This window comes from Furipterus horrens, unplaced genomic scaffold, assembly GCF_987537825.1.
Source record: "Furipterus horrens unplaced genomic scaffold, mFurHor1.1.pri manual_scaffold_6, whole genome shotgun sequence".
Lineage (NCBI taxonomy): Eukaryota > Metazoa > Chordata > Mammalia > Chiroptera > Furipteridae > Furipterus > Furipterus horrens.
The window spans coordinates 90,458,564-90,485,559 of record NW_028327176.1 but is presented as its reverse complement, the minus strand read 5'-3'; the positions used below and the strand labels follow the sequence as shown (position 1 = coordinate 90,485,559).

Here is a 26,996-nt window from a genome sequence, read left to right as displayed (position 1 = left end):
ACCCCCCACCCCACCCCCAATCCCTGCCTGTCTGGCAAGAGCCCCTGCCGAGCCGCGGGTGGGGACGACGGAATGGAAGCCAAGCTTGGGGCCTTATTCCCGAAAGTTTACACTCTGGGCTGCTGCTGCGAGGAGATACGAAGACACAGGAACGGGGTCTAGGCTCCCAAGGCGGGAGAGGGAGGAAGTGAAAGGCGATACCCAGGTCTTCGCCCAGGTTATTTCTGACCACATCCTTCCCAAATGGAGAAGTGAGTGATAAGCCCCATCCCTCCCAGGTGTGCCCAGCCCGTCTTCCTGCCCTCCTTTCCTCTCTTCTCCCCACAACCTCATCCTCTCCTCCCCCACCCACTCACCGTCCCAGACCCCAGGATTCTAAAAGCCTTTCTTCACCTGGAAACTGACTCCTGGAAAAAGATCAGATTGACTCATTCGTAGAGGTGTGGAGAACTGATAAAAATTTTAAGTGGTACCAGTAGAAGAACAATAACTTGGATACAAAATCTTAAGCCAAAGGACTAGATCATTGAGTGTGTAATTTTAGAGTCCAGCAGGGAAGGGGGAGGGTGTTTTTGTGAGCTCCTACCCCAAACTCTTCAGTTATGTCACACAGGCTTTGGGGGTAACTGTATCTCAGAGCTGGGCGTCTGCCAGTTTCTCCTATCTGAGGGGAAGGCTTCCCCAAGCAATAAAGGGCTGCTGGTGAAGATGGGGAGACTTTTCCCTAGTGCAGTCATCCTGTGGCTGGCCCAGGGTTAGTGTCTTGCTGAAACTGAGGGGCACTGTGGCCTAGGCATAGCCCACCTTGAGGTCCCCTAGGATGCCATTCCCCCTGCCCCAAATGACTTAAATCCTGCCTGTGCCCTTGTTCCAAATCACCCATTCCATCCTCTTCCAGGCCGTCTTTGGTCAGACCCTTTACCCACCCTCTTGGGCCCCCCTCCCACCTCTGTATTCCACACAGTGGGGAGGTATGGATAGAGCCACAGGACCTGGGCTGGGGGGTGAGGGATGGGGGAAGGGTTGAGGGTGAGTGAGAGTGAGGGTTGATATCTAACATAGCTGCCCGCCCAGTGCCAGGCTCCTGTGATAACTCCTATATGCCTCTTCCACTGTCCCACACACAGTGCTGTCAGAATGATCTCCCAGCACAATTTGCCTCTTGCTATTACTCTGCTGGGAGAATCCTGATGACCCATTAGTTCTAGTCTCACCTACTCAGTCATCAACAGCTGCCACAGCCCTCCCTCCCTTCTTCAACAGGTCGCACCTCCCTGTACCTGACTGCCACCCACCACCCCAGCCTTCAATCATGCCTGTGTCAGAGCTGTCCCAGGATCCTCCCACCTCCAAGCCCATGGACTGCCCATTTCCCATCCAGAGTCCACCCCTCCTTCATCTCTGCCAGTTCATGCCCCGCATCCTAAAAAGTCTGGCCTCATGCCCCTACTTCCAGCCATCCTCACCCACCAGACACCCAGCCCGAATCACCGTCTTCTGTGCCCTCTGGGTCCTGAGACTCAGCCTGGGCCATGGGCTCACTCACATACTGAGTGCTCAGCCTCAGAAAACATTGCAGGTGTGTAGACTCCATCCCTCCTCCCCCAAAGCAACTGTCTAAGCATTTGAGGGCAGAGATCCCCATCCTGACCCAGACCCAGGAACTCTCTACTCCAGTGGTGAGGAGAGGAGGCAGAGGGCGCATGGCATTGTAGCTTTGGAGTCAGACACCTTGAAATGGAATCTACTCCACCACTTGGGGCTGACTTTTAGCCTAGGTTTCCCCCATTTGTCAAATGCAAACAAAAAGAAACCTCATTTGCCAGGTATCTCACATCCTTGGGAGACTGGCTGGCACATCGTAGCAGGTACTTGACAAATACTGTTGGAGGAATTAACTTACCAAAATAGAGGATCATGAAATACCCATCCCTACTTTGCATTTGCTTGGCACACGGTGCTCAATAAGTAGCTACAATGATTACTGTAAGGCAGTAATGCTGGCCCCTCCTGTTTGTTCCCTGGAAGTAGATGTGTCAGACCTTTTGCCTAAAAGGTACCTAGGGATGCATTTGAGATCCTGGGGAATGTGGTTCTGGGATTAGCCCTGGGGTCCATTTCCTCTCCGGACACATGATTCGTCTGCCTGAGGAGGGCTGCCTCAGCGCCTGTTCCTGCTCTCTGAAAGGCAGAGGGTAGAAAGTGGGTTTTGGTAGGAAGGAGTGAGGAGGGGGGAGTCACCCAGAACAGAGGGGAGGACAGAAAACAATCTAGGTAGGCTTGAAATTGTAAATCCATCTCTTTGCCTCAACCAAGTCCAACTATTCAGGTTCTAGAAGGCAGGGAAAGGGGGGGAGAAGAGGGGCAGGGAGAAAAGGAGGAGGAGAGGATGAAGAGGATGGGGAGGAGGGAGAGCTGCACAGAATGGTTTTCTCCAGTATATTCTATACTCCATGGTAACCAGTTAATGAGAGTCAAGTCCTGCTCCCTGCACCCCATGCACTGACTGGGACCCAGGAGGAGGCTATGGGGTGCCCTGTCCTAAGCATCTAGGTGACACCTGCTGGTGGACAGGGAACAGTAGGACAAGCAGAGGGGTTAGTGGAGTGGCAACTCCAGGGGGCTTCGGAATGAGCAGCTGGGGTTGAAGGAGGTCACTGTTTCAGGGAACTGGAAACTGGGGACCAGTTCCCCTCCCTCTGTGCTCCTTAGGAGGGTCCCTGCCACCTCCTAGGAGCTCTCTTCTGTTGCTTAGGGGAGGACCCAAACCCCTGCCATGCCTGTCCTAGGGTACTCTGGCCGAGCAAAGTGGCCTGGTACAGGGGCACATCTGAGCCTCAGCACAGACAGGATCACAGCAGAGACCCAACGAAGCTTCTGCTGAAGGCAGATGACACTGTGGGATGGACAGGTTCGGGCCCTGCTGTAGGCGGGGTACCTACTCCCAAATAATTGTATTTTACTAACTTTGGTGAATTTAGGACCAAAGATCATAAAGTGCCAGGTTGTTTGGCTCAGTGGTTAAGAACATGGGATATGGGATCTGTCTACTTGGTTCAAATCCCAGTTCTGTCCCTGTGACATTGGGTAAACTACTTAGCTTCAGTTTCCTCATCTATAAATGAAGTATAGTAATCCTTATCATAGGAGGGTTAATCCATGAATAATAATTTACGTTGCTTATTATTTGGTACCTGAAAGTAAATAAAAATCTGTCTCTCTAGCTGAGTCCCAGGGCCTGGAGATCTGATCCAGTTAGAGATTTTGAGTAAGTACGGTAGATGGTTTATGGAACCAGATACGAGCAGACATTATAGGAAGTGTGAGCCACAAGCTTCTCTTTCCTCTGGTGGTCTGTCCTAGACCTTTCCTGATTTTGTTAGCCTCCCTGTAGACCCAATCAAAACCCACCTGTCCAACGTCCCATTCCCCAAGGGCCGCACTATATTTCTAGTTTCTATGCGTCATCAGATGCAGGGATCAGGACCAGCCTGCTGGTTAGAAAGAGCGATTTGCATTTTTTATGTAACAGGAAACCTTTGCACTTCCGCAGGGTCTTGCTGGAAGAAGCAAAACACACTTCCACATGGTGGGGCTCCCGAGACCTTTAGAGAAGGCAAGTGGGGAAGGTGGAGTGCAGAGGCAGGTGTTGCTTAACCCCACTGGAATCTCTCAAGCAGCTTCCCTCTCCCCTCCAGCTGGCAGGGGGCTGGTGGGCAGAGGTTTCCTCTGTCCCAGAGATGTTGTTTTCTGCTGTCAGTTCAGGTTGGTGTTTTGCTGCCCTGGGGTAGGAGAAGCAGTCTAGCTCAGGAGCTGTGTGCCCTGAGCCTCTCAGAAGGGATGCAAATAGACTCTGAAGGCTTTCTTCTGACCGGCAGGGGAGGGCAGCTTCAGGGAAGGAGTGCCTGGGGGCAGTGAGGCTGCTATCAAAGCCAGTGCTAGGAAAAAGAGGTCTGGTCAGCCATTGAATATGCCCCGGCATTCTTTAGTGGAGCCAGGGGAATAATAACTGTGGGATTTATTAAGTGCTTACTACGGGGTAGGCATTTCACATCTTATTAGGCTGAGCTATGTGCAGTGGTCTATACTCAACTATTTTTGACCTATTCAAATAGCAATTTAGTTCAAACTAAGATTATATTAATTTTTCAATTCCTGTTTAACAAATTACCACAAACTGAGCAGCTTAAAATAACACCCATTTATTATCTCACAGTTTCTGTAGGTCAGAAGCCCAGGCACAGCGTAACTGGCATCCCTGCTCAGGGTCTTCCCAGGATGAAATCAAGGTACCTGCAGGGATTCTGGTCTCATCTGGAGCTTGGGGTCCAAGCCAAGCTCATTTAGGTTGTTGGCAGAATTCAGTTTCTTGCAACTGTAAGATTAAAGTCCTGTTTTCTTGCTGATTGTTGGATTGGGGTATCTCTTAGCTCCCAGAGGCTGCCCTCAGGTCCAAGCCACGTGGGCTTCTCGCAACATGACAGTTTACTTCTTCAAAGCTAGCAGGAGAGTCTCTCCCCAGTCTGCTATGACAGTCTTATATAAAATAACAATAGTGACGGGAGTGAGCGTTTTATTGTATTCCCAAGTCCCACCCACACTCAAGGGGAGGGGATTATGCAGGCTTGTACAACAGGGGGCGGGAACCTGAATCTAGGGGGCCATCTTTTATTTCTCCCTACCCATTATTGGATCTTTCTAATCTTAGAACAATCCTATGAGGTAGATAATAGTATTTTCCCTTCATGCTGATTAGGAAATCAGGGTTCAGAGAGGTTAAAGGGACCTACCAAGGTTACACATTTAGTACGTTTTGGAAAGAGGGAATTCAAATTCAGTTTCCTCAAACTTTAAAGCTTTAAGGACCTCCTGAGGCTAGGAATGGGGGTCTCCATGAGGATCATAGTAGGGTCCTGGCTACCAACCATGTGAATGAGAAGTAGGTATTTTCTTTCCACACACGGGAGAGGTCTTTTTTGCTTAAGGATGACTCTGGCTCTGGGAGGCAAACCCAGAACTGAGACTCCCCAAGGAGCAGAGACCAGAGAGTCACAGGATGGCAGCCAGCCTTCCATGCATCCAGACCTTATGGTGGTAGCTTACTGTCTCTCGTTTCCTAGCCCGCACCTCTCCCTGCTCAGACTCAAGGCTATCGCTGAAGATGACCTGCCATTGGGAAGACAGAGTGGGGAGGAGATGAGGGGAATAAGGTTATAAAGCGATGGGGCACAGAGGAGTCAGTTTCAGTTAGGAATACGTCAGCTGTAGGTAACAGAGTATTTAATAGTGACTCAAATCCAAAATACATTTGTTTGTTTTTTTCAGAACACAATGAATCTGAAGGTAGATTATATCAATGCTGGTTTCTCAACTCACGTTGCCACCAGGGCCCAACTGTCTTTGTCCTCTGCCATCAACTGAATTGTATACTCCCCAAATTTATACATTAAAACACTAACCCCAGGGTGGTGCTATTTGGAGATGAAGCCTTTGGAAGGTGATTAGGTTTGAGATCACACGGTTGGGGTTATGATGGGATTAGTATCCTTAAAGAGACACACCAGAGAGTTTGCTTGCTTTTTCTTTCTCTGCCATGTGAAGCCAAGAAGAAAGTCCTAACTAGAACCCAGCCATGCTTGTGACCAAGTTCATCTATCTTGGACTTCCATTCCCAAGAATTATGATAGCCCTGGCCAGTGTGGCTCACTTGGTTGGAGTGTCATCCCATAAACCAAAAGGTCACGGATTTGATTCCCAGTCAGGGCACATGCCTAGGTTGTGGGTTTGATCCCCGGTTGGGGCACATATGAGGCAACCAATCAGTGTTTTTCTCTCACATCAACATTTCTCCATCATTGTGTTCTGAAAAAAATAAACAAATGTATTTCTGGGTGTTTCCTTCAAATACCTAACCAATGTGGACTCTATTTACAGGAAGAAAGTAAGGAATGTTTGCTGGTGGACAGCCATGGACTCTGCCACAAGGAGGAGTTCGAGGTGATCCCTAGGCTACTTCAGCTCCTGGGGTTACAGAGGCCTAGGGTGTGGCATCTCTGAGGACTAGCTCCTTGGATTTTCCTGCAGTCAGTAGACAGCCAGTGTTAGTTGACTGGGGACTGATTATCCAAGCACAGCTTAGCTGGACCCCTGACTTCCTCTTTTCCTGCCAATTTCCCAAACAAGGGGAAAAAAAAAAAGACTTAGTGTGATTTCAGAAGATTGCAGGTGCCTCTGTCCCCTAATGTCCCCTAATATCACTCACCTCTGCTGGCCTAGCATAGTGCCTGAGGGTCCCAATAGGATAGCTCTATACCTTTCGGTCCTGAAAGTCAATGCAGTTCCTGACTTACCTTCTCTGAAACCTTGGCCATGTCATTTCAGTTCTCTAACCTCAGTCTCTCCATCTGTAAAATGGGGGAAATACTGGTCCTGTCCACATCCTGTAGGATTGTTATGAAGACAAAAGAGATTATGTATGTGAAGTCCTGTATAAAATGGAACATGCTAAATAAGCTCAATAATAATGTAGGTACCAATAGTTGATCACTACTGACACATCCATGCATTTGACAATTGATATTGATCCTACTTGCTATTAAGAGGCTTCTTGTGCCAAGCACAGTTTGAAGTACTGAGAATATAGTGGTGAAAAAGATAGACAAACTCTCTCCTCTCACAGAACTCACACTGGCATTGGTGGTGGGGAATGTAAACAAATACATACTTTTTTCAGTTAAATGATGTCTGATAGAGACAAGTGCTCTTCAGATGGGTTTGTGGTTGTTGGGGATGCTTTAGACAGAATAGGCAGCTAACATTGAGCTGAGAGCTAGTGGGTGAGAAAGCCATTGGAAGGAGGATCTAGAAAGAGGGTGATTTAGCTAGAACAGCAAGTGCAAAGGCCCAGTGGCAGAAAAGACCTTGGTATTCTTGCAAAACTGCAGGGATGCTAGTGTGGCTGGAAATCCCCAGGAAGGAATGGAAGAGGATGACATCAGAGAGGAAATGGGGTTACAGATTATGACCTATGACCATGCTAAGGAGTTTGATTTATTATTTCAATTTATTATTTCAATAGCAGTTGGGGGCAGGGTTAAGCAGGAGTAATGCGATCTGATTGGCCTTCTAAAAATTTTCTCTGGTTATTGTAAGAGAATGGACTGGTGGAGGGCATGGAGAGGCAGGAATTAAAGCACATTGCTAGGCAGGAGGCCACTGCAGTATCCAAGTGAGAGATAGTGGTGACAGTGGCATGAGGAAGAGTGGACAGATTTGGGGTGTGTTCTTGAAGTAGAAACTTCAAGTGGCTCAGTTGGTTGAAGTGTCGCCCCCCCCCCCCCCCCCCCATGCACCAAAAAGTTGTGGGTTTGATTTCCGGTCAGGACACATACCTAGGTTGTGAGTTCCATACCCAGTTGTGGCACATACGGGAGACAGCCAATCTGATTGATGCTTCTCTCTCACCTCAATTTCTCTCTCTCCCCATGTCTCTCTCTCTCTAAAATCAGTAAAACAAAACAAAACAAACAACAAAAAAACAGAAACATATCCTCAGGTGAGGAAAAAAAAAAAAAAGACTTAATGGACAGGAGTGGGGCACAGGGAGAGAGGACTCAAAAATGCTTCCTACATTTCTATATTAAACACTTGGCTTTACAACAACTGCGCAAGGCAGGTATGTGATCCCATGCACAGATGAGGAAATGGAGGTTAAGTGGCTTGTCCAGGGTCACAGAATTACCATGTGGCCTGGGGATTCCAGCGTGGATGCATCTGAGAGCTCATACTCTCTTACCTTGGTCGTGCAGCATGGGAGGGATAATCATTACAATAATTATACCCTAACCTAACCCTAACCCTAATAAAAATGCAAATAGCCCCAGGAAAAAGTGTGCTCTAAGCTATGTGAAAATTGGTGTTTAGACCTTGGCGAGGAGACTTGGCAGGCAGACAGTGCCTGTGGGTGAGGACAGGATCTGAAAGTGGAGAGGGGCACGTGCCAGGGGCTGGGTGCCAAGGTGGCCTCCTCCCCAGCTCCCTGAGAGCCTTGCCTCAGGCTCCTTTTGCCTGTGCAGACGGGGGCAGGGCAAAGCCCCTCAGTTCTCTTCAGTCTGTTCCTTTGTGAGCAGCCCTGATTAGGCTGGTGGCAAGAAACGGAGACTGAGAATGTGAGGGGCACTTTTGGCTGGGATGGAGCTTTGGGAGACCCTGGGTTTTTGGTAATGCAGTTGCTTCCTGTGACAGGTCCCAATGGGCTTGGGCTTCAGAGTTCAATCTGTGTGCCACCTGGCAAACTGGGTGACACTGGACACAGCTCTCAGCCCCAGCTGCCTTGCCTACAGCATGGGGTAACATCTACCTCCTGGCATTGATATGTAGGGTGAATACAGTGTCACAGCTTAAGTAACCAACAAAGGATTTGTAGCAGGCTGTAGCATTCCTTGCTCGTCTACTTTGCCGGCCAGGAGAGTTGGCCAGATGTTTGGTGTTGAATTGTTCCACAGAGAAATGGGGTGTTGCTGGTGGGCCCCTCAGGCTCAGGGGTCTCTGTGGGCCTCCTCAGGGTTCCTGTTTCTCCCTGATGGTGGCTCCCCTGTGCTGTCTGCTCTCAAGGAAGGCCGCCACACGGCCAGGTGGGCAGTGTAGGGCAAGGGCATGCCAGCGCTTGAGGTCCTGCTCCAGCCCAGCATTGGAGAGCGGGGGGGAACATGGGCATCACTAGAAGCCACATTGTTGTCTGTAGGCCTTTAGTGAGCACTTACCATATGCCAGGCACTGGATTGCAGCTTATTATGTGCTAGACACTATTCCAACTCTTTTGCACGTATGAACTCTATTTTCAGAAACCCCCTAGGAGAGGACTATTACCACCGTGTTACGGATGGGGATACTGAGGCACAAAGAAGACAGTGAGTCATACAGCTGGTAACAGGCAGAGCTGGGTTTGTGGCCCAGCCGTGAAGCTCCAAGTCTACACTCACAATGTCCCACCTTGTGTCAGAGATGGGAGGGCTGCTTAGAGAGTGTTGTTGGAGAGAAGATAAGCCCTGCTTCCCTAACTTTCAGCCTGATGGACACTTGGGAATATGATGAAAGCCCTCCAAAAAGAGTGCATTTATATGTACCAATATGCCACATATTGCTTACGGTTTCAGGGGGTCCATGTAGCCTATTAAGGACCTCTGTTCCAGGAAAACTGAGGCTGGGTACCCCGAACCTGCTTCTCCCTATGCTGTAGCCACAGTCCCTGTTCAGGGCCTCCATGCCACCCACCTTCATGGGCTTTCTTAGAGACTCACAGGGAGGTGCGGTCAGTCCATCACGCAGCTCAGCTCAAGAACAAAGGTGTCTCCTCAGACTGGCGCTCCCTGAGGGCGGGGGGGGGGGCATGTCTCCCCTCAGACCGGGGCTCCCTGAGGACAGGGCCGCGTCTCCCCTCAAAGTGGGGCTGCATGAGGCCAGGGTTTTTCCTCTCTCTGACAGCTTCTACTCTAAACATGTTTAAGTCTCCCAGATGGGAGGGTGTTGCCCTTAGGCTCCCACTCACGCATCCCCCTCAGCACTAGCTAGGAGCTCTCATTTCAGTCCCTCCAGTGCTTTCTTCCTTTGCTGGGGCCTTGGAGACTTGTACCTCAGCACCCAGTCATGGTCATTTTGTTACTGCTACTAAACTGGAAATGGCTCCTTAGGGGACAGTGGGGAGGAACGGGGCCCTCAGCCCTGCTTCTCTGGTCTCTATTTGAGGAACAAAAGAAGCCAATTTCCAGGCTGCGGGGTGGACAGCTGAAGGGTTTTATGCTCCTTTGGGGAAAAAATACATTTGCCCATTGGGAAAAAATTTCTCTTTGAGCTCTCTGAAGATACAAAGCGGAGAAAAAGCGCTCAGGGCCTGGTCTGGCTGTGCCTTTGTGTCTCAGTCCCTGCTTGGCGGCGGAAGACCTGGTCTCCTCCTCTGTGGGTTCTTACTGGCTGTGTGCCTATGGGCTAGTCCCTCACCCTCTCTGAGCCTCAGAGTCCTCAGCGGATCAGGCGAGGATCATGTCAGAGCCTTCCTGTGCTGCGCATGTATATGTTGTTGCAGTGGGGGAAGCTGAGGCCCTAAGACCCGGTGTCCTGACGCATGGTATCTGGACTGCCTTTGTTGGAAACAACGCGTGTGTGTGTGTGTGTGTGTGTGTGTGTGTGTGTACGTGCCTGCATGTCTGTGTGGCTTGTTTAAACATGGCTCCTGAGGCCCTATCCAGACCTACAAAATCAGACTCCAGAAATGGTGCCTGAGAATCTGCCTTCTTACAAGTGTCAGGAAGTGAGAGGCCCATTGCTCATGGGGTGAAGCTGCCATCTCAAGGCTAGGAGGGCAGGCTTGGTGGGCCCTGAGGTGTCTGTCGGGACAGGCAGTTGGGGTGAGGCACAGTGGGGCAGGTGTGGACGAGGTGAGGGATCAGAGAGGTGTATAGGGCTCAAGGACCTAGGTGGAGGGGCAGAGGGTCCCTAAGGAAGGGAGGCCAGGGGGAAGCCTGAGGCTGGGGTAAGGGTGCTGTCCTCAGTGAGCGGTGGAATTCAACGCACACTTTACAACAGGGTTCTGGGAGTGTGTATGGAGGGGGTGGGCTTCCTTTGTCACCAAGTGAGCCTAAGCACTCACCATAGGTGTGACTGCTCTGCTCAGCACCTGGCCCAGGATGACTGACCCATCTGACAAGCCTCACGGTGTCCAAGTGCTCCATGGCAGTCCTGACAGAGCAACTGCTTTTAGCTCCGCTCTGCAGATGGGGAAACAGGCACAGGAAGGCAAGTAACTTGTCCACATGGGGGATGTGGAGCCAGCCTGTCTGACTGTAGCTCATGCATTTAACCATTAGGCTCTCCAGCCAAGAGGAGGTGTTGGGGCTTGCCCTGACTGTGACCAGATGCCATGCTGGTGAGGAGACGAGGGCCTTGCTCACCCATTTGGCCATTGCTTTGGTCTACCATCATCTACCCAATTTGCCAGGCCCCTGCTGAGTCAGGTGCTGGACTGGCCTGAGGCAGAGGTGGGGTCCCTATCTTGGAGGAGCACACAGCCAGTGTGAGAGATAGATGCACCCCTGCTTTTGCAGCCCAGGGTGTGCTGAGTACCAGTCAGAGGGTTGCACATTACAGGCCAGAGAGAGCTCACTGGAGGGGAGAGGAAATGGCTGTTGGTCAGTGTCTGTCCAGGAAAGGCAAAATTGAAGAGAAAGTATAAGAGTGGGTCTGGAAGGATGTAAGCATGATCTCAGCCATGTCAAGGGAAGAGGATTGGCATTGCCCGTGGGTGTGTGGCCAGGATGACCCATGCCCTAGGTTACAGTGAGAACCCTGAGGTCACTGGGCAGGGAGCCACCAAAGCTAGGTGGCTGGATTCTATTTCTTAGTCCATCTGTGTGCCTCTCACCCAGCTGGGAGGGCACACAGAGCTGAGAAAAGCCTGGCTGCTCCTCTTTGAACATAAGGCTTTCTCTCTCTCTCTCTCTCTCTCTCTCTCTCTCTCTCTCTCTCTCACACACACACACACACACACACACACACACACACACACACACACGTAGGCTGAAACCCAGGATCTCACCCTCTTTCTTACTAGCCTAAACATGACTAAACCTGAGTTCCAGACCTAGACTTGGAAGGGACCCAGACCTTGGAGAAGTCACTTCCCTTCTCTCTGAATCTCGCTTTCCTGATTTATAAAGGAATTGGAAAAGGCGACCTCTGAGGTCCCTTTCAGCTTTACCATTGTAGGATTTTATGTAATTATAGAATTTCATTATAGCGTTCAAAGAGAAACCACAGCATTTGCTCTAGTAGAGAAGTTCTACTCCCCCCTTTTTCTTGCTTTCCAGCTTCTCACTGCCTCAGTTTCCACCACTGTAGAGTCATCTCTGGTGCTAAGGCATTTTGTCCTTTGTTTAAATCAAGACAGAGGCTCCTACCTCCAAACTTAGCACTCTGCAGGAGGGGAAAGTCAACCCAGGTACAGGTCCACCCACCTGGGTGTGGATGAACATACACAAAGTGGTATCTTACCTGTAGCCCCTGCTGCCTACGTTTCAGGAGCTGCCTGTGTATCATTTTCCCTGGTGCCCTCTGCCAGGGGCTGGGAGGTTCCCCAGATGGTTTCCAAAGCAGCAGCAGGCTGCAAGCAGGTCTGGTAGAGGGGTGGTGGGAGCAGCAGAGGGCTGTGTGCCTGTGGGATCATGGAGAGCTAGCTGGTGCCTTTGGGAGGGGCCCCCGAATGAAGAGACTGGAGTAGAGGATGGGACATCTCTGGGAATCTGCTTGAGGACTGGAGCTGGGTGCTTCATGAGCACAATCTGGGGCCTCCCCAGGCAGCAGGGGATGACATGTGCTGGCACCAGGTTGCTACTACATCTGTCTGTCTGTCTGTCAGTTGGTCTTTGGCATCCAAGTCAGGACAGGGGTTATGGGGGACTGAGTTGAGTGTGGGGTCAAGTTACCCAGACAAGCTGTCACTCCTGATAGCTTTGGTGATGGTGATTCAGGGTAAGGCCTACTTCTAGATCTTTCTCACTGTACCACTACTTGCTGTGGGGAGTGGCCACTACCTGGGCCCTGTGCTCCATTCTGACGAGAAGGTGGACACATGACCCGAGGTCCATCCAGCTCCAACATTTGGAGTTGGCTGTAAAGAAGCCACACAGACCCATGTGGATTATTTCTCCTCTTTGAGAAAGGGGTTCACGGGGCACAAAGGCCCATGAGGGAGTGTGAGAGTAGAGAGGGGAGAGGAGGGAGAGGTAAGTTGACCCCTGGGGACATCTGGGAGGGAGGTGTGGCCAGGCTGAGATGGCTGGCCAGGACAGAGCTTATCTTTAGGGCAGTGGAGAAAGGGTGGGGGTGGAGCTTGAGCAGGCAGAGGGGCTCATAGGGAGCTCCTTCAGGGATGGGGCGTGTGGGAGCGTGTGCAGGAGCCTTTGCCCAGTCAGCATGGATCTTCATTTATCTTTTTAAAGATGTTATTGTTTATTTTTAGAGAGAGGGGAAGGGAATGAGAGAGAGAGGGAGAGAAACATGCGGGCCTGGCCCACAACCCATGCATGTGCCCTGACTGGGAGTCAAACCAGCAACCTTTCAGTCCACAGGCCGGCACTCAGTCCCCTGAGCCACACCAACCAGGGTTCAATACTGGCCTTTAATGAGCAGGTTTCCTGGGACTCTGTCCCATTGGGCCCCTCTGGGAGACTGGAGCATGCCTCAGGGAGTGGGAGTGGAGAGGGGCGTGAGGAGACGGTATTTATCCCCCAGCTCCTGCTTATCATTGGTTGAGGGCTGCCCTCTAAGAGTCAACGGTAAACCACCTGCTATTCACAGCCCACCTGCCAGAGAAAACCCTGGGAAGAGAAGGAGGAGGAAACCATGGGTGTGTACAGGAATAGGGAGGACTGAGGAGACAGCACAGGACGTCAGTGACCTTCAAGGCTGGCACTACTGCTGTATTGTACAGATGAGGAAACAGCAGCCCTGAGAGCTTGAGTCACTTCCTGTGTTGCTTCCTGCCCGCAGCAGGTCACTGGAGAATGAGGGACAGCAGTTGTGCAGGACAGACCCTTGCCTGATCTCCCCGTGCCTCTACTTCCACATCTGTAAGGTGGGATGATGCCTACCCAGCACTGACCTTGTAGGGCAGGATGAGAACTGGGAGCTCATATTTGCAGAACACTTAGCACAGTGCCTGATGCATCACTGCGGTTCCAAGAGCAGGAGCTGTGATTGCACAGAGGCAGGGCAGCGGGGCTCACACCTGTTAAGGACCCGCTCAGTCCCCAAATGTTGTGACCATCATTTTGCCATATGCTTTCAAGTCCGATTACCAGACTTGACCACACAAGAACCTTGTTCACATGCGTCTGCCTCCCCTGGGAAGTGTAATTTATTAATCCATCAGCACAGATGAGGCACAGAATAAACTGGCTGTAAGTAGAGCCCCGCCTGAGAGAATGGGACACTGGATGGGTACATTTTGATGGCTTGACTTTATTTTTGAGAAACAGACCTATGGTAAGAGGAGAGTTTCTAGAACAGGTTAAGCCATTGGGCAAATTGAGATCTGGCCCACGATTAAGGGGCTGAGGGATCCAGGGTATCAGACTGAGTGTGGCAATGGTGGGGATGGTAGGTAGGGAGCCACACTCCTTAGGCAGCGGAGCTGAGGTCCCTCCAGCTGTCGGCTTTAATGAGCGAAATAAATGGTGCAGGAGGAGCCTCCTGCTCATCCTGTGTTGTTTGAGGTCAGGCTGGAGGCAGCAGGCCCCAGGTCTCAGTAATGGCCTGAATCCTCCAAGATCTGCTAATTCCTCCTCTCTCCCCTTCTTTCAGGAATCTTTTGGACAAAGACATGTTCTCCAAGTCCGACCCACGTAAGTCCTGCTCTGACAACAATAACAGTAACAACATTGGGACCGATTGCAGCAGCCAATGCTTGACCCCTTACTGAACATTCAGTATGTGTCTGGCACTGGTCCAGATGCACCAAGGCTGTTTCACCAATACTGTCTGGAGAAAGAGCTGAGGCGCGCGACCCTTCCCAGTCCCTGTACTTATGAAGCCACAACACAACCAAACCGAGCAGGTTGGGTGGGGTCAGGGTGTCTGGGTCTGAAGTTTTCAGTCCCAGGGAAACCAGTACATTTGAAAGCCCCAGTTGGCTATGTTCTGGGGGAAGGAACACTGATTATGGATCCAGGGTTCTAGCCCAGAGAAATGACACTCAAGTATATGACCTCAAAGAAGTCATTGGCCTCCCCTGAGCCTTGGTTGGCCCATCAGTAAAGGGGGCTGATGATAGTAATTGGCCTTCTGAGACTGCCTTGAGCCTTAAAGGGATGACTTAATTTTCAGATGCTCTCCTGCTCCACCTCTGCCACTAAACTATCCATCATGCGCACCTGTCTACCCGCCTCACACTTCACCCTTGCTCAGGTTTAGATGCAAATGGCCCCTCACCCCCTTCCCAAAGGGCACTTCTCCCAGACACGCTGATGTTCTAGGCCCCATTCTCCAAGCTGACCAATCCCCTCAAACCCAACACTGTACCCGGGCCCAAGCCTCCTGAGGGTCCTGCCCCTCCAACCCCACTCTGGGGCACCACCTTCCTCTTGGCCTGTCTGGTGTGTTAATATGTTTTTCCTCCTCTCCTCACAGTATGTGTCATGTATATTCAAGGAATGGAGAACAAGCAGTGGAGGGAGGTAGGTCAGCCCCTTTCCCACCCCAGAAACACCAGCCTGTCCCCAATTATAGTCTGCTTATTCACTAATTATTCATCCAACTCTGGAGACATCACACCTGGTGTTTGTAACTGCAGCATCTGAGCCCAAGGGAAGGATGGTAAGGTGTGCAGAAGTGGAGTCTTGTCCTGCTGTTGCAGGAAGAAACTAATGGTGGATTGGAAAGTTCCTGCTCTCGGGGAACCCGGGTCTGAGGGGAGACGGGCCCTGCCCTCGGGGAACCCGGGTCTGAGGGGAGACGGGCCCCGCCCTCGAGGGGCTCCAGTCTGACGGGAGACTGAAGAAACGCCGGCCCACCAGATCTCCACGGCCTGAGAAACACGGGCACCGCATGTAACACCTTGTCTCACCCACAGCAGCCGTCCCGTGGTTCTGACTAATGTGAGCGTTCAGTTAGGCGAAGCCCCTGCCCAGAAACCTTCAGTGACTCTTCTCTGCTTTGAATCAGTCTCATCCTTAGCTTGGCTTCCAGGCTCTGCCAAGAACCTGGGGAGCCCCCCGCCAGATGGCATGATCAGAATGAGAGCAGCCAGTGAAGTTTCAGTAACTCAGGCTTCATCGCCACCCCTCATCGTCCTCATGGGTGGACTGGCCAGAGCATCTCCTGCCTGCTCCCTGTTCTCTCAAGGTGTGACCGGAGCAAGCGGCCAAAGGGGCTGAATTTGGTCCATAAAATACATAGGAAATACTTGCACAGGGGCTGGGCTAAAGTTTATTTTTTCACTCTACAATACTCTACACCAATTGAAGCATAATCCAGATTGCAGGGGAAACATTTAGCCTATTTAAATGAACTAATTACTTTTGAGGCCTTTGACCAAGCTTCATCGAAAGCAGGAATGTGCTAATGCCTTAGTGATTCATTCAGGAGAGTGTGGAGAGGCCTTTTCAGAAGCACACTGCTCTGCCGGTGGTTACATTCTGTAATTGAGACTTGCTTCCATTTGGGTCAGGGTCCTGGGTTGTTGCCACCGCACCACAGCGTGGGGCAGAGGAAGGGGGGAGTTCTTGCCATCAGATGCGCCTGTGCTTCAGTTCTGGCTGCAGCTCTTTGGAGGTAGAACCTGGGCCAAGTTGCTTAACCTGTCTGTGCCTCAGTTTCCACATATGTAATGTGGGGATAATACCTACCTTACAGGTCTGTGGTGGGGGTAATATGTCTGGTATGTAGTCATTGCTTGGTAAATATCATTGTACAGCATCATCCTGAGTGCGGCCTTGCTGGCCACAACCCCATTTCAGTCAATATTTGCAACAGGAAGCATTAATGGGGTGCTGGGCAACAAGCCAGGTGCAGGTGGTGGGGAGCGAGGGAGCTGGTCAGAAGAACAGAGCTTCACCTAACCACCAGCTGGAACTCGGGAGTTTGCAGCCTGGAAAGGGTGATCCACATGCATGAATAATCCTAACAGGAAATGGTGAGACCTATCGATGAGAAGAAAGGGCGTTCAGAGGAGAGAAAGTTACAGCCATGTTAATAGCTCATTGGATTTTTAAAAATGGAATTTGACTAAATATAAGCCATCTGGCTAAGGGTGCATGCTGTGGAGAAGAGGAGGATGTGGGTCAGAGGGAACTTAAGGGATCATCTGACTCAGGCTTCAGGTGGCTAAATCAGGACACTAGACCCCACTATGGTGGGAGCGGCCACTTGGAGGACACAGCACAGGGCCCAGCAGCAGAGATTTTGGCATAAGCAAAGGTACGTGGGAGGCTGGGATCAGCAGGTCAGGCCAGGTCCTGGGTAGCTGGGGCACAGATGTAATAAAGGGCTATTTATAGAGGAGTGGGCAGGTTTTAGGGAAACCAATGAGGGGTGCTGAATCGTGAGGCTGGCAACAGTGGGAAGCCTGAGGGAGTAAGGGGGCTCTGAACAGGAGCAGGGACCCTCAGTGGAGGGATATAGTCAGCCTGGGCAACCTCATTCTCTTCCCACCCTCTGTTCTCTGCCAGCACCTTCCATTGGTGGAACCTAATGGGAGACCTGGGGGCTGGAGTGAGGGACCATTGATGCGGTCTCTGTGGGTTAGCCTCCTGGGTGACAGAGCAGGGTGGGGAAGGGCAGGGGTGAATCCGAGGGGCAAATGGCAATGCCAGAACACACAGCGAGCAGATGAACAAGGCTGGCAGAGTGTGGGCTGGTAAAATACAGGAAGAGGCGACTAAACGGGGCTCATGGCTGTTAGGCTGAGGATAGACGGGGTCATGGGGTCAGAATCCAGAGCACGAGGGTCCCTAGAGATCAAGGAGGCTGATGCCATTTCCAAGACGCAGTCAGCACCATGCCCAGCCTTCAGGGGTGACAGTGGCAGAGCTCAGTCACATGTACTGTTGGGGAGGGTGAGAATCTCCCCCCCACACACACACACATACACACCATCCTTCTTGAGTTCTTGGACTAATAATAAAATTGACATAAGACCAGATTAACAGAAAAACTGACTTGATATGTATGCATGGGAGATCATAAATGATGATGCTTTCCAAAATGATGAACCAGCTATCTCTTTATACTCTTTAGGCAAAGGAACAATAAACTTGTGAAGAAATGACAGGACAAAGGCATTTGGGTTTGAGTGCTCACTACTGATGAATGTAAAGAAAGTTTGGGCTTACGTAGTAAATTAATAAAGGAGTAACAAGCTTTGCTTAGGCAAACTTTCTTGGCCCTGGGTTCCCTAACTCTGAAGATAAGGGAGTGTCTCTCTAAGCCCCTCTGCAGCCAGGAGGATGCCTTTCACAGTGGAGACATTTCCCGCATCCAGGGAGACAAGGGCCGGTCAACTGGTACTGGCCATTGGTCAAGTAACTTTAATTCCAAGTAATTGATATGTTATTGTGGGATATTTGGGGGTGACCTTCCCTGGGCCCTGAGAGTACCCCTAGGACACAGGCTTTGAGTTATTTGGGAGAAGAGAAGATGCACTCAGACATACTGGAGTCCTACTTCTGTGCCTGATTCTCTGTTTGATGCCCAGAGGAAGGTATCAGGAGTAGAGAATTTAAAGAAAAACCCAGATCCATCTCCATGAAACTGGCCCTAGGATGGACGACTGCCTTTGCGAGTCAACAGAAACCTGTTAACCACTACTGCACTTGCTAGCTCCTTGTAAAACGTCTGTTAGTGGAGTCTTGACTCCCTATGACCAGAGGGAGTCAAGTGCAGGCCCAGCAGCAACTCTAGGTAGGACCCAGACCCCTGATTTGCACAAGGCCGCTGAGGGTGAAAGCTGTTCTCGCAGCCCCTGACTGCCAGGTTTCAGCTGATTTTAACTCCTTAGGTCATTTTAATGCCTTCTGATAAAGCTCCATCTTCCCATCACCTAAATCTGTCACTGCAATTTATGAAAATTCACTCGAGATGTGATTTTAACCCACGAAATCGACCACTATTTGCATCAAGTCTTGCCAGGGCCTTCAGCATGTCCCGGGGGGAAGGCAGGATAGCCAGGTCAGAGGGTCCCAGAAACACTCTTAGCAGAAAGAGAGACATAATAGGGAGCGCCTCTTGGTTTCCCATTTGAAAAGCATGTGTGTGGGTGGGCGATCCTTGCCCCTCCCTTGCCAGGTGGCTGTACTGGCGGAGGGCCCCTTGGTAAGGAGGCGAGGGGTATCTTGAATCTTAGGACGTCCCTTTGATTGACCCATACCGCCTACAGGGTATGTGGCCCCAACTGGCATGCCTGCAGTCCTTGCCAGCGCGCTCGTCTATTTCTGAGTAACCTCAGCCCATTGAATGTTTTAACACCAGCGGGGGTTATGGTTCATTATTAAATATTTGGAATAACATTCTCAGAGCACCTTGATATGTGCCTCCACATAACTTTGACTCAATGAGCATGTGTTGGGCACCTACTGTGTGACAGGGAGAATGCTAGGGACACAAAGGGGGACCAGACACTGTTTACAACCAGCAGACCTCATTTCAATTCAAGGAGGTAACAATTACAGCAATAGTGATGCTGATAGCAGACACTTAGATAACAGTAATGTGCCAAGCTCAGTTCTGAGCCTTTACATACAGCAGCTCATCTAATCCTCACAACAACCCCATGAAGGAGGCATTATTATTATTTATTTTACTGTTATTAGTCCCATTTCATGGAGGAAGAAATGGAAGCACAGAGAGATGAATGAGAAAGTGGTTTCTAAAATAGGACGTTGTAACAACTGTAACAGTTCTATGTAAAGGGCAAAACTCCACTCGTTCTTACTTCTGCTCTCCTTAGATGTACAATAAGTTGATTTTCTCTTCCACGTGGTGTTTCCCTCATTATTTGAAGACTGCTCACAGGATCCTGTTAGCCTGCTTCAGGGCAGACTTAGACTCTTGTTGCCGTTTCTATCAGTAGTTCCTGTTTGTGTCACTGTCTCTGTCCCTTTACAGTCCAGGCATGGCCCCTGGAACACACGTCCATTCTTCAATATTCTTCCCCAAGTATGTTTCCTGTGCCATCCACTTGTCCAGCCCAGGGTGTCACGGGCTGTCTCTGTCCTCACAAGGGCTTGAATTTAGACAGTCACGCTCCTCCCTAGGCCTCTTGCGTTCTGTGGGTCTGTTTCTCAGGGTTATACCTCTATCCATGCTATCTAGTATTCCACTGGCCTTTGTGACAATTGTCTTCAGCTTTCTTCATATTGAGTTTGGGGGCTTCTGTGTCTTTCTCACGTGAGCTGCTCTTCACAAAGGATTCCCTCAGCTCAGACTTGGAAATCAAGTTTTTGAATCTAAATCTGATTTTACATTTATCTCCATTATGGGTCATTTGGTAGATTCAGTCTGATGGTTGTATGGTCTGTGAAGATCACATTGAATTACAATTGTGCGTTCAGCATCCTGGTTCTGTCCTCCGGTCCTGGGCCATTGTCCACACGAATGTAAGTGCTGAATGTGCTGGAGTGCTGTGGTCCTCCAATAGAGACCTTTCCCCAGATTGACCTCAGTTCTCTAGTTGACCTTTGGGGTATGCTGTTCAGCCACCTAGGATCTATATAACTTGTTATAACTCACCTCATATTTATCCACCTGGTCCCTAAGGGCACCATGCATAATAGTCAAATGCCTTGTCAGATGAGACCCTGAACGTGATATCCAAAACCCTGTGCATTCCCATACCAGTTCTGACGTTTACTTTGCGACCTGAGTGAGGTATTTACTTTCTCCAAGTCTCAGCTTACTCACCTGTAAAATGGACTTAGGATAACTTCTTGGGAAGACTAAATAGGTTAATGCTTTGAGAATGCCTAGAAATATAAATTGCAATGTGACATTGCCCATTTTGAGTACTTGGGTGCTCTGTCTCTGTGGAAATACCACACTTGGAGGTCCTGTGACCTAAACCAAGCTTGGCCTCATGAGGAGCACAGGGTGGCAGGCAACATTCCTGAATACTCAGGCTTCCTGTAAAACCCGAGTCCCCTGCTCAGCCTGGGGCTGTAGCATCTGGAGTCTAAGGAGTGAGGGCTTCCAGGAAGAGAGGGACTTGAACCGAAGTATCCCAACCCTGTGTGGGAAAGGTCTGTCATCAGGGGTCTTGCAGGAAAGGCTGGACCCAGGGATGCCATCATCACTGTGTCATGCCCAACAGAGCACTGCACCTTGGCACACTGGCTGCCAGATAGTGGCCACTGATACTGCAGTATCCCTGCCTTTCTGGTGCCTTTGTCCCCTTCTGGTGTTGTCCAGGGGCATCTCCTCTCAGTCTTCCCATGAGACCTTGCCTGTCTGGGTGGTTGCTTTTCTGGGTCCTGTCCCCTTCCAGACTCCACTATGTTCCCTGCTCTGGCTCTGAAGATCACCCCATGCTCACCCCTGGTAGACAGTGTCCCTTCTCTCCCCTTTAGCTCCTCCCGAACAGAAAAGGTCCTTTCTCTGGTCCCAGTGGCTCTCAAAACCACAGCTCAGGGATTCACCTGCCCTGCAAGCCTCCGAGATGAAACTTCTTAGCCTGGTGTCAGAGCCTTTCCCACTTGGGTACCCTCAGAATGGCCATAAGAAAGGAACTACAGTACTACTGATTCGGCCCCTGCTGCCTGCTCTGCCCCCAATGCTGCAGTGACCTGTGAGGAGATGTGATTGGCTCGTGTCACAGATGGAAACTAAGGGTTGGGATTCCCACTGGGTATGAAGCCATCTAACACCCATTGGCAGTCCACAGCTGTCAGCCTTTGGGGCTGATAGCAGCAGCCATCCACACTCAGAGGTGGGTACAGGCACAGCTGTGTGCCACACAACCTCAACACCAGGGCCTACGCAGCCACAAAAGCGGGACTCAGGCTGATTTCTGCCACACGCACCAGCAGGTTAGATTGAACTGTATGGATTTGCAGTTCGAAAATGCTGGCAATTTCATATGGTCTAATGGTTAGGTTAGGCTCTAATTGAATATGAGCAAGTGGCCCCCTGTCACAGTCCTGCCCTTATAAGCTCGGTGAGGTCCCAGGGCCTGCCTCTTGCCTGAAAAGCTTCCTGGAGGCAGGCGTGGAACGGATGCTCTGAACGGATGCTCAGTGTCGGTGAGGATCAGGTCACCACAGCCTCTGTTTGTGGGAGTGCCCAGGGGCCTCAGAACCCAGACCCTCTCCCAAGGTGTGAGGTCGTTGGTCTCTACAGATTCTCACACCCAGCTTGTGCAAGTGCTTAAGTGCTTGTTCAACACTTCTAACCACCCCTTGTCTCGCCACACCTTCCTGTTGGCTGTGAAAAATCATTGCTAACATCCCTCTCTTAATAGGGGTCTCCAGTGCCTAGGAGATAATGTATTTGAAATGAGGCCTCTTAGTTAGCGTCTTTCAAATGTAACCCTCATGCCTAGGATGAATGAAACTCATTAAAAAATTTTAAAATAATAGATTATAGACAATAAAAGAAGACCCAAGCTATTTGACTCCAGGTTTTTCCCACCCTACCTCACGGCCTGTTAGCTGTCTTCTTCCTTCGCTCTGTCCCTCCCCTACATCCACACAGTCTGGTGGACACCCTGCCCTCATTCTGTTCCTCCAGAGGAAATCCTCCAGCCCTGTTCATGCCTTGATCTCACTCTGCTTCATCTTCAACGCTCCCTGAAGAGCATCCCAGGCACCCTTTTCCAGCAGCCAAGATTGCTCTCGATGACTCCAGTTGTTTAAGAATCAGAATCAGAGTCAAATAAAATGTTCAGAACATCTGCTGTGTAACAACAGGCATCCTTTACTGAGAGCCTGCTTTGTGGCTGGCATCTCATACTCATCGTCCCTACTCCTTATTGACAACTCTGTGGCCAGGTACAGAATATCCCCCAACACAGAGAAGTGAAGAAACTGGCCCCAGGCAACAGCTAGGAAACCAGGGTCCTCCCCTATTGAACCAGAGGAGGGTGGTTCTTGGGCAGTTCTTGGAAGTCAGACAGGACCTTGGTACTTAGAGCTGTGTGATCTTGTACTGCACACTTATCCACTCTGAGCCTCAGTTTCCTCTCATGTAAAGTGGGCAACTAGCAATACTTACCTCCTGGATTGTCTAAGGATTAGAGATAACATAGGATAAGCTGGAGGAGCCAGGTAGGCATTCGGTAATAGACAGGTCTTGTTGATAGTATCATTGATGGGCTGTGGGAACAGACAATGTACCTGGCAGTTTATACACTTTATTCTATAGACAGGAGGCCAAGAGAAGATAAATAACTTGAATAAGACACTCTGGTATCTTCCAGGGTGCAAAGAGGGGGAGTTCCCTGCCCTCAGAGATCTTATAGGAGGTTGGGGAGACCAGACACAGACATAGAAGGATTTTTCATCTCGGTAAGTGTATTAGAGCAGATCCTCCAGAACAGTGGTTCTCAACCTTGCTAATGCCACAACCCTTTAACACAGTTCCTCATGTTGTGGTGACCCCCAACCATAAACTTATTTTCATTGCTACTTCATAACTGTAATTTTGCTACTGTTATGAATTATAATGTAAATATATGATATGCAGGATGTATTTTTATTGTTACAAATTGAACATAATTAAAGCATAGTGATTGATCACAAAAACAATATGTAATTATATATATGTTTTCCGATGGTCTTAGGTGACCCCTGTGAAAGGGTCATTCGACCCCCAAAGGGGTCGCGACCCACAGGTTGAGAACCGCTGCTCTAGAAAGCTCCAAGTTTCAGATCATAACTAGATTAAGAGCCCTCCTAATAGTTTAGAGGTGAATTCTCAACACTACACAGCAGGGAGAGATCCAGGAGGGCTGGGGGGCCTTCCTGGGGGAGGTGTCACTTGTAGGCCGGTGAGACAAAGAAAGAGCATTGCAGGAATGGGGCCTGCCTTGAGCAAAACCAGGAGGTGAGAATACCCTTTGTGCCCGTGAGATGACGGTGACTCAACCTGACTGCAGCCCAGAGTGCTGGAGGGAGGCAAGAGGCCAGCTTAGGAGGGGAGGGTGGCGCCCCACTGTTGGGAGTACAGGTCTTAGGTTTAATCAGTTTCCAAAGAGATTTAGGAGGCAGTGAACAAGCATTTATTGAACACCTACTATATGCTATATGTACACTGATCCAGGCACACAGTGGAGAACAAGACAGGCAGAGTCTGCTCTGGAGAGGCTTAGTGTAATCAGCCAAGAAACTGGATAATTTCAGGGACTGATTGATATATGCTGTGAGAAAGTGTAGTGAGACAGAGTGACCAGGGAGATGGGGCTGCTTTAGTTAGAGGGGTTGAGGGAGACCCTTTCTGAGGAGCTGGAGGAGGGGTGGTGTTCCAGTAAAATGGAACCCCAATGCCCACTCATTGGGCTGTGCCTGGCTATGCCCAATACTTGTAAATATTATTATTATGTACTACAATTAGACAAAGCTGGGGAAGGCTCTGTCACCTGTGCTACTGCTTCTTCAATAGGGGGACAACTGACATTCCTGCTGCCCCATGCAGTCTCCACATCAGCAGCACCCTGTTCCCCGCCTGGGCCCTCACCACATCCTGGATGAGGAAGCAGAGGCACGGAGAGGTCCTTGCTTTGCCCAGTGACTCAGCTAGAGAGTGGCAGAGCTAGGGTGTGACGTGGTCCGTTCCCTGCTCAGCTCATCTGCCCAGGCCTGGACCTTCAAAGTGGCCTTCTCCAGCTCCACAGTTTGATGTGGTGCCGCAGGGGCCAACTGTGAATCAGTGTGTGACTCCTGCTGCCCCTCCCCTGTTCGCCAGAGATGTGTGCTAGTTCTGGGTAATACATTAGCAGGGAGCCCAAGGTTTCATTTGAAGAAAGGAGTCTGCTATCCTAGTAAACCCCAAGGTCTGAGGCCAGGTCCCTTGGTGGCTGATCAATCTATTTACTCTTTAATGTTAGCGTCCAGCTGCCCTTTACAGTTGTGGCTGAGCTGTTGAGAGTATGGGCTCCAAAGTCAAGGTGACTGGGTCCAAATCCAGGGTACCACCTTCCCAGCGGGGCTCTTTGGCCAAGTGTTTAGGCTTAGGAGCCTGCTGTGAGGGCTAGATGAGCTAATTCTTGTGAAATGCCTAGCACATAGAAAATGTTTAATAATGGCTCTTAGAAGAAGCCCTGAATGAGAGCTTTACCTGGAGGAAGGAACTACCAATGGCATTTCAGACATCCTGATGCCATTTGTTAGGAGCTGTAGACATTAGGGGTGTGCTGGGGACAAGTGCCTTTAGGGCAGGGCTTGCTCAGACCCCTCCCCCCAAATGCGCAGCCAGACCCAAGGCTCAGAGGTTCAGCCTCCAGGGGACAGGCTAGGCTGGTGGAGTGTTTTGCCAGCAGCTTGGCAGCCAGGCTTATTGGTAAGAGGGTTATTTCCCCAGGAGCTGGGATGATTTAACAGATCATCTGGAACAATGGCTAATTAGGAACTAAGCTTTTAGGCTGGAAGTCTTTTGTTATAAGCTTGTTGGTGGATTTTCACAGGCTGCTGCTGGACTGGGAAGGCCTTCGGAGCCTCAGTCTTCTCACTGGTCTCCGCCCTTCCTCACCCAGAGGCCTTAAGGAATCAGGGAGCAATATGGGAGGCCAGCAGGCCAAGAAGTCACCGTCCTCTCCGTGTGCCTGTAGGCAAGCTCCTTCCTCACTCTGGGCCGGTTTCCTCGCTCTACAAGGAGGGGTGGCTACAGAATCCCAGACCCCTCCAATGTGAGAACCCGAGAGAACTTGGCAGACCCAAGATGGTTGTGGGTCTTGGCATGGAAACAGGTCTTCTGTGCCCCTGCCCACAACCCAGTCCCTCCTTCCAGGTGCCCAGACCTCAGGTCCTCCTCCTCCCCAGACCTGGGCACCCACCCTGGCCCTGTTCCTAGAGCCAAACACATTCCCTTTCCCTATTTCTGTTTAAGTCAGATAGCTTTCTGGCTTCTAATTTTAATCTCGGTGAACATGATTCATGAGGGGCCAGGGCTGGGCTCTACAGTAGGTCTTTTAGAATCCCAAATGAAGGAGCCATCAATAATGTATGAAAATTATAGGGGTGCTCCGGCTGGGGAAGGGTGAGCAGCTTTGAGGTAGAGAGCAATCTGTCAGCCCTGGCCTTCTGTCCCGGCCAGCGCAGCCACTGGGGCTTTTGCAGCTAGGGGAGGTCTCCAAAGCTTCATCCAGCTGTAATTTGTAAGAAGGCAGGAGCTGCTTGAATCAGGAGCTGTTAAGGTTATTCAGGCTTGCAGAACCACCCACTCATTGCTGAGGCAGGAGACCCTGTCACTCTTGGGAGCCCGAGACCCCCTCCCCCATTGCTAGGGGCCACTGGGAGATCCTTTGTCTGTAAAGTGGGGATGACAGTAATATGGGCTCCACTGGGTCAGTGGGGGGTTAGATGAAATCATGGAGGCGTGGAAGTGTTTTGAAGATGAGAAGTCAGGATACAAAGCCGAAGGAGGGGGAGGATTTGATGGAAGGAAGAAACTCAAGAGAGGGGTGTTGACAGGCTTCTGGGAGAACAGGGCGTTGCTGTGACCTCAGCTCTTGTCACAGCCCTTTTCTTAATCAGCAGTGTGACCTCTGTTAGAACACCCCAACCTCCTTTCCTGCTTCTCTTTTCTCATTGGGGAGAGGATTTGGTTCCTTCCAGCTCTGAGATCTTTAGGTTTTAGGTCAACTTGTTAATCAACTAATGTTTATGGAAATTACAGGAGGGACGAGGACTCTGTGTGTGTGTGTGTGCGTGCATGCGCATGCATGTGCATGTAGAGGGGCTGGAGGAGGGATGGGGTGAGCAAGGAATAGGTCAAGGATACTCACCTGTTCTACCTGGCCTGTAGAACCATCCAGACCCCATGGGAAGAGTCAACAAGGTGGAAGGGACAGCTGGCACTGAACAAGTTCAGAGGTTGGGCTAGTGGTGGGAAAACAACAGGGATAAAGACTGGATGGGACATAGTTCCAGCCCCTTCTTGGATTGTGACTAACTACCTCAGCTCCTTATTGATTTAGAGTTAAATCTGCCTGGGTTCAAACTCTCACTGCCACCCACTTGCTGTGTGACCTTGGGCTAGTCACTCAATGTCTCTGAGTTTCATCTCAGTAAATTTATCTGTCAAATGGGGGTACTATAGTACTGCCTCACAAGATTGTTATGAAGATTAAACAAGTTACTCTGTGGGAAACACGTGGTATCTGGCACACAGTAGCGCTATGGGAGGGCCATTACAGGTACCGAAGGCCAGTTATGCGGCGGACATTGTGCAGTGCTTCTCACACATTCCCTTCCATCCTCCTCTGGAGAAGGAATGACTTGTTCTGTCCTAGGGATGAGGAC

The 26,996-nt window shown here is 50.4% G+C and overlaps 1 protein-coding gene across 4 annotated transcripts in view; it reads left to right on the top strand.

Annotated features, from left to right (window-relative positions):
• CPNE5 (copine 5) overlaps positions 1 to 26,996 on the top strand; it is an 84,004-nt gene that overhangs the window by 779 nt on the left and 56,229 nt on the right. For all 4 annotated transcript variants that reach the window (XM_090282314.1, XM_090282313.1, XM_090282312.1 and 1 more), the window contains exons 2-3: positions 14,356 to 14,396; positions 15,181 to 15,227. In XM_090282314.1, the coding sequence (XP_090138440.1) occupies positions 14,356 to 14,396; positions 15,181 to 15,227 (88 nt within the window). The remainder of the gene's footprint in view (positions 1 to 14,355; positions 14,397 to 15,180; positions 15,228 to 26,996) is intronic.